Source organism: Pinus tabuliformis, chromosome 8, assembly GCF_031772625.1.
Source record: "Pinus tabuliformis cultivar Carrire ecotype Pingquan chromosome 8, CPIR1, whole genome shotgun sequence".
Lineage (NCBI taxonomy): Eukaryota > Viridiplantae > Streptophyta > Pinopsida > Pinales > Pinaceae > Pinus > Pinus tabuliformis.
This window is the reverse complement of record NC_142294.1, coordinates 1778779728-1778788056: the sequence shown is the minus strand read 5'-3', so window position 1 is coordinate 1778788056 and position 8329 is coordinate 1778779728. Positions and strand designations below refer to the sequence as shown.

General features: G+C 37.6%; 1 protein-coding gene across 1 annotated transcript; it reads right to left on the bottom strand.

Annotated features, from left to right (window-relative positions):
• Window positions 1-6824: 6824 nt before the first annotated feature.
• LOC149243312 (uncharacterized) lies at window positions 6825-7133 on the bottom strand. The gene has a single exon (XM_089371176.1). It carries the CDS (start codon window positions 7131-7133, stop codon window positions 6825-6827), a length of 309 nt encoding a protein of 102 aa, XP_089227302.1.
• Window positions 7134-8329: the final 1196 nt, after the last annotated feature.

Here is an 8329-nt window from a genome sequence, read left to right as displayed (position 1 = left end):
ATGTGCCTCGTAAGTTTACGAACCTCGGATTGACAAATTAAATAGTTGGGTAAGTACTACAACAGAATTAAATGGTAATGTTTTCACCCAACATTTTGGCACCGTTGTCGGGGAGGCACGATGGATTGAAGTTTAGTTTGATTTTTCATGCAAGTGTGTTTAGACATGTTCCTAACTCCGAGGTGTTAAGGCAGTAAGATGTGGGGAACAGCCTACGCATCACATTCGAGATACCATAACGGGCTCGACCTCTTATGGATCAGGGCATGTAGGGTGTGTTTACATTTATGCAAGTGTGAATTTCAATTTCTGCAAGTGTGTTTGATTTTCGCAACTGTGAAGAGTGTTTGATGAATTCATGGTTCATGTTTGTAGTTGAAGAATTCGATTACTCAAATAATGAGCAGTCCTTGTAAGAGGGTTTAATTGAGTATTGAATTCAAGATTATTTCTGTGGTCCTTTTGTTTTTTTAGTGTGTTGATTTGGAAGAGTTTTTGTGAACTAAAACCTTGTAAAAGGATTAAAAACTCAGAGAATTATTAGCACTCTGTTTTTAGTTTGTAAGAATCCCTTTTTTCAACATGATTTTATAATGAGTGTCAGCTTGGAACTACTCACTCATATCCTTGCAGAAGTCGGAATCTCCTCTTCCCTGGAACAGGAGATCTTGACAAGAATTGATGAAAGTTCAACTACTTCCCAAGAAACAAAGGAAGATTCAACATCTGAAGAATCCTGCATATCTGATGGTGAACAATCATTCGAACAGGAGATCGAGGAAGAAGAACAACAGATCGGAGAAGAAGAACAGGAGTTACAACATGATCTAAGTGAGAGAAACTGTGCCTATCAAAGCTTTATTGAACAATGGTTCCAGGTAAGTACTAGATTAGATTCATCTTTTTATTTTTTAGTTGATTTACAGTTACAGCAACTAGACTCATTCACTTTCGAATATTTTCATCCATCATTTAAAAAATTTCTTCTGGATATATTGTTGTTACCGCTACAAGAGTGGCTTCATTGGAAGTTTAATTACACATAACTAATTTTTTTCTAATTAGTATAGAGTAGGTAGGCTTTCATTTTCAGTTTTAGTTTTGCTTAGAATAAGTATGCTCTCCTCCGCGCTTAGTGTGATCGCGAGGATCTGAAAATAGGGATGATTTAGACTAATTTCAAGAATAAATAAATGTTTTGCAATATGCTTGATCAAAAACATCTTTCAAGATGCAAATCATTGTGTCCATTTTTCAACCTACTACCAATGAAAGCTCTTAAGTAACGAGGCCTTCACTCTGCCCTCCACCACTTACACCTTATAGCTTGCAACCCTCTTCCTTCACTTCACTTCAGGGTCACTTAAACTCCAAGATTTCGCAGATTTGCTTTTTGAATTCTTCATACCATTGAAATTGCCTGTACTATTGGCACTCTGATTTGGATTCGGCATGTGATTTGGCTCAGGCTCAGAGTACGAGTGGTTGTGAGAAAAAGCAGAAAAATCAGGCTGAGACTGCACAACCTCCTTATTCAGATCCCCAAAGCTCTTCGACCTCAAGTCCGCCATAAAGTTCTTCATACTTGTGCATACCACCTATAAGAAATGTTCCGCTGCGTCGACCTTCATCTTGATACACGATTTCCCTGCAGAGATCAGATCTCTGCCTGTTCTTCTTCATTCTTGTTGAGGAGGCGTAGACAGCCAGATTCTTCTCGCCGGTTTTTTTTTCTCATATCATTGGTGACCTCAGGAAGAGGAAGGAGGGCAGTTTCAGATCGATCGGGTGTTCGAGTCCTTCAGAGAGAGGCGGAGAAAAGCCCAAAATCAAATGAACCATTCTTTGGAAGCCGCATCTGTCTGGCAGGGGATCGAGACCAACTACTAGTCTCCATTCATTATTGTGAGGTTGAGTTGTATTGTTTCAGAGCATATTATCTTTTACAGCAACCAAGGACCAACATTATTGGCAGAGGGACGAAGACATTACTTCCTCTCAATAACCTAACTGAGGTCCTTGATTTCTTTGGAAGACCGAATTCTCTGAAGGCCGAACTCTTCAATTGCATCCATTCACTCAGAATTAAAGGAGGCATTCGCGCTTGCATTTCCAGAAATTTTATGGTGCCAAGAGGTGCCAATACCAAGGATGAATTCAGAGAATTTATTAAGGGAGCCGAATTAGTTTATGCACCAAAACAGTGAAGGCTGACATCTCTTGTGACAGGAGGACCGAGTTGTAAATTTTATGGAAAGATTGTTTTTATTGAACGACCAAAAACCGTCTTTGTACTGCCAGAGTCTTCGCTCAACCAGTTCCTAAATTCATTATTCCAGATTTGATTGTTATTCTCCAAGCAGAGTTTGGGATCAGTTAACATGGCCGAGTTTCATTGCCGAAGATAAGCTTGTGCAATCTTGAACTCGGGAAGAATTTCCTGCGTTTGCAAATCTGGTAATTACTCCAACTTGGATTCTTTGGAATTTACAGTACTAGAGACTAAATAAAATTTAGCCTCCTCCTTTAAGAATGCAAAATCGTCCTCCCTTTATGGTACTATAGCATTCTGAAGTGATTTCTACATCCTAAAGATTGTGATGCATGGGAGAATAAGCTGATCTTCAGCAAAAAAATTTCAAATGTTTTTTCCTGGAAACCAATAAAAACATTTTGAAAAAGTATTGCACAATCAATGAGTACATTGCATGGGGACATGCAATATTTCTAGTTGGGGGGAAATACAAGTATGTTGGAATTTATCATTGTGGGCAAGAGTTAGGATGCATATATTAACAAGTGAAATGAGATTGGTGTTATGTGTAGGTCAACAAGAAGCTTATGCAGAAAGCTCAACATTATGATGCGACACCCTTTTCATCCACAATTAGAGTAACTTCGAACAATAATTAAAAAGAAAAAAAATGGACATTTCATAAATTCTTGAAATAAGCTAATTTGTTTTTGAGTCACTTCATACAGGAATGATCAATGGAGATGGCACACAAAGGTGACAATTTTTATGCAGGAATGGTGCTAAGTTTTTCAGAGTGAAGACAATCTAATGCAAAAGTGATTTTTCGAAATCACAATGAAACATGCATCATTGGACGCTTGAAGGAACTAATTCTTCACTGCACATATCATGACATTTTCCACTACACAAAAATCCTTTTGCGTCATAATTACTCCCCTTTTTCCTTCCAAACGCCTAGACCATCCTTGTGTTGCAGCCCATCTTCCATTTCCTTATCTTTCACGACTTCATGCACGCCTATTTTTTTGAATCGCATACATCCCTTTATCCTTTTCAGTTTATTTTTGCCTTCTAGTTTGCCTTCTGAATAAAAATCATTCCCTTTCCATGATTACATTACCTTGATTTCCTAGCCATGCTGATCCACACTGCTTGTCCGTGAGTTCTTTCCCTTTATAGTCCTACCAAATCTTTTGTACAAACTCGCGTTGACTGATGTGGGATTCCTTAAGGCCCACCTTTCAACAAGTCTTGCCCCATCGACATCAGCACCTTATCTGGGAAATAGACTAGAGTTCCTTTTGAGTACCTAGAGGCTTGCATGCCTTAATGGCAAGTTCTCTCGCTGACGATCATGGGAATACATCAATGTCCCTTGATCTTCAGATCTTGCAAGTGGCTCAACCTCGACACATCCATTTGCACCTCGCAAGATGTATTCCGGTACCATGGCACTCATTGACATCAACGGTGAGTTGCCTCGCATTGGTTAACGGCATGCATCAATGGCCGGTAATCCAATGATTTCTTCTCATGCTCGACATCGACATATTCATTCACATTATTAGAATTGTACCATCGGGTTTGTAGTGGGTGAAGACTATACACTTTTTCACGACTCCCTCCGCAATTACAGCAGCATGAATTTTGATCTATGAGAGTACCACTGTTCCACTTTCAGCGCTTATCTTTTCCATGATTCAGCATCAACAGTTCAGATTCCTTCATTTCCCAGGATCTAGTTACAACAACATCAGTCACATTTTCCTGATCCAACAGCAGCAGCAGTTACATTCCTATTGCATAATTCATCATTCTTGGGTAAGTAGAGGTATGTTGTTTTCTAACCTTTAATCATGCAATTCCTTATATGCTAACTCGAATATTTTGGAAAATTCCCTCACCATGCTACATTTCCTTTCATGAGCCATGTCAAGTTGCATGAGGACATGCAACCAATTCAGTTGAGGGGGGGAGAACTATATTCACTACATATTCACTTCCATGATTCCATTTCTTCACCACTATCACTCCATTTACCATTCACCAACATTTATTTTCCAATGATACTTTGTTGCACTTTGCTTCATACGCAATATTGGCATGCTTCATTAATATTACAAAAGGGCTTTCTTATGCACATTATGATTTCCAGTGAGTGTTTACATTATTATTGAAGAAAAGAGAACATAAAATGAAATGAATGTTGTTAACACAAGAACCAACATTCTTTGTATTCATGGTTGTCACACAAGAACCAACCATAAGAAAATGTAAATTGTTACTCATGTCTTTCACATATCCTGGAAACATTCATTATTAAAAGACATCATCATGTAAAGCCAAAGTTCAAAATGCCAAATGTTCTTAAAGAGACCCATGCATGGTTGCATGAGGACATGCAACAAGTTCAGTTGGGGAGGATGTTGGGACTCAGAAATGTCATATTTTCATCCACCTTTTTCTTCACTATTCCTTACATTTCATCATCCCATTAACCTTTTATCATATCATTTTCATACATACATTTGGGTTTCACCTTCTTATTTTCCATTTTATTCATTTTTGTATTACAAGTGAATTTATGATTAAATATTAGAAAATATACATATTTTTATATATATCTCAAGAATATGTGAGTTTTGTGATGTGTAGGAAATATGTGAAGAATTAATATCTCCTCCACCATATTAAGGAGATAATTATGCAAGCCTATTCCTAAGGAGAAAATCATGGAGGATTTGGTTGGCATATCTTATCCAATTCCTAAGGAGAAAATCATGGAGGATTTGGTTGGCATATCTTATCCAAGATATGTGAGAGATTTATGGAGGATTCAAAGGGATCATATTTTGTAATAATGGGAAAGTATTTAAAAATGCTTGAGAGATTTGTGGGATCATATCTTGTAATAATGGGAAATTAGTTGAGAGTGCTTGAGAGAATATTGGATATGTAATTATGAGAAGGTTATCTTCCTCATGTATATAAGAGAGTGCTCTCTCTTCATTTTAATAAGGAAGAATGGATAATGAATAATAGAGAATGGAGATTAACTTTGATTCATATTCTTTTATTGTTATGCTTTCATAATTTGTAATTTGGTTCTTGTAATATAATTTAAGATATTTTTATTGTTGTGAGATCACATATGTTGTTTGTCATTCAATTCTTCACATGTTGTATTGCTTTTCCTTTATGCAATTTCTTGCTTTCATAGTTAATGTTTCAATGCCTTCCTAGATTAATTTGATTTCAGTAATTTAGATTAAATTAGTTCCACTTCGGTCCTGCATATATAGTGCATGTGCCTCATAAGTTTACGAACCTCGGATTGACAAATTAAATAGTTGGGTAAGTACTACAACAGAATTAAATGGTAATATTTTCACCCAACATTTTGGCACTGTTGCCGGGGAGGCACGATGGATTGAAGTTTAGTTTGATTTTTCATGCAAGTGTGTTTAGACATGTTCCTAACTCCAAGGTGTTAAGGCGGTAAGATGTGGGGAACAGCCTATGCATTGCATTCAAGATACTGTAACGGGCTCGACCTCTTATGGATCAGGGCATGTAGGGTGTGTTTACATTTATGCAAGTGTGAATTTCAATTTCTGCAAGTGTGTTTGATTTTCGCAACTGTGAAGAGTGTTTGATGAATTCATGGTTCATGGTTGTAGTTGAAGAATTCGATTACTCAATTAATGAGCAGTCCTTGTAAGAGGTTTTAATTGAGTATTGAATTCAAGATTATTTCTGTGGTCCTTTTGTTTTTTTAGTGTGCTAATTTGGAAGATTTTTTGTGAACTAAAACCTTGTAAAAGGATTAAAAACTCAGACAATTATTAGCACTCTGTTTTTAGTCTGTACGAATCCCTTTTTTCAACATGATTTTATAATGAGTGTCAGCTTGGAACTACTCACTCAGATCCTTGCAGAATTCGGAATCTCCTCTTCCCTGGAATAGGAGATCTTGACAAGAATTGATGAAAGTTCAACTACTCCCCAAGAAACAAAGGAAGATTCAACATCTGAAGAATCCTGCATATCTGATGGTGAACAATCATTTGAACAGGAGATCGAGGAAGAAGAACAGCAGATCAGAGAAGAAGAACAGGAGTTACAACATGATCTAAGTGAGAGAAACTGTGCCTATCAAAGCTTTATCGAACAATGGTTCCAGGTAAGTACTAGATTAGATTCATCTTTTCATTTTTTAGTTGATTTACAGTTACAGCAACTAGACTCATTCACTTTCGAATATTTTCATCCATCATTTAAAAAATTGCTTCTGGATATATTGTTGTTACCGCTACGTGAGTGGCTTCATTGGAAGTTTAATTACACGTAACTAATTTTTTTCTAATTAGTATAGAGTAGGTAGGCTTTCATTTTCAGTTTTAGTTTTGCTTAGAATAAGTATGCTCTCCTCCGCACTTAGTGCGATCACGAGGATCAGAAAATAGGGATGATTTAGACTAATTTCAAGAATAAATAAATGTTTTGCAATATGCTTGATCAAAAACATCTTTCAAGATGCAAATCATTGTGTCCATTTTTCAACCTACTACCAATGAAAGCTCTTAAGTAACGAGGCCTTCACTCTGCCCTCCACCGCATACACCTTATAGCTTGCAACCCTCTTCCTTCGCTTCACTTCAGGGTCACTTAAACTCCAAGATTTTGCAGATTTGCTTTTTGAATTCTTCATACCATTGAAATTGCCTGTACTGTTGGCACTCTGATTTGGATTCGGCATGTGATTTAGCCCGGGCTCAGAGTACGAGTGGCTGTGAGCAAAAGCAGAAAAATCAGGCTGAGACTGCACAACCTCCTTATTCAGATCCCCAAAGCTCTTCGACCTCAAGTCCGCCATAAAGTTCTTCATACTTGTGCACACCACCTAGAAGAAATCTTCCGTTGCGTTGACCTTCAGCTTGATACACGATTTCCTTGCGGAGATTAGATCTCTACCTATTCTTCTTCATTCTTGTTGAGGAGGCGTAGATAGCCAGATTTTTCTCGCCGGTTTTTTTTTCTCATATCATTGGTGACCTCAGGAAGAGGAAGGAGGGCAGTTTCAGATCGATCCGGTGTTCGAGTCCTTCAGAGAGAGGTGGAGAAAAGCCCAGAATCAAATGAACCATTCTTTGGAAGTTGCATATGTCTGGCAGGGGATCGAGACCAACTACTAGTCTCCGTTCATTATTATGAGGTTGAGTTGTATTGTTTCAGAGCATATTATCTTTTACAGCAACCAAGGACCAACATTATTGGCAGAGGGACGAAGACATTGCTTCCTCTCAATAACCTAACTGAGGTCCTTGATTTCTTTGGAAGACCGAATTCTCTGAAGGCCGAACTCTTCAATTGAAGGGCCGAACTCTCCACTTGCATCCATTCACTCAGCATTAATGGAGGCATTCGCATTTGAATTTCAGAAATTTTATGGTGCCAAGAGGTGCCAGTACCAAGGATGAATTCAGAGAATTTATTAAGGGAGTCGAATTAGTTTATGCACCAAAACAGTGAAGGCTGACATCTCTTGTGACAGGAGGATTGAGTTGTAAATTTTATGGAAAGATTTTTTTTATTGAACGACCGAAAACCGTCTTTGTACTTCCAGAGTCTTCGCTCAACCAGTTCCTAAATTCATTATTCCAGATTTGATTGTTATTCTCCAAGCAGAGTTTGGGATCAATTAACATGGCCGATTTTCATTGCCGAATATAAGCTTGTGCAATCTTGAACTTGGGAAGAATTTCCTGCGTTTGCAAATCTGGTAATTACTCCAACTCGGATTCTTTGGAATTTACAGTACTAGAGACTAAATAAAATTTAGCCTCCTCCTTTAAGAATGCAAAATCGTCCTCGCTTTATGGTACTATAGAATTCTAAAGTGATTTCTACATCCTAAAGATTGTGATGCAAGGGAGAACAAGCTGATCTTCGGCAATTTTTTTTAAATGTTTTCAATCCCTTTTCCTGCAAACCAATAAAAACATTTTGAAAAAGTATTGCACAATCAATGAGTACATTGCATGGGGACATGTAATATTTCTAGTTGGGGGG

Excerpts from the sequence above, each read along its gene's own strand:
- LOC149243312 (XM_089371176.1), bottom strand. The coding sequence starts at position 7,133 with ATGGCGGACTTGAGGTCGAAGAGCTTTGGGGATCTGAATAAGGAGGTT.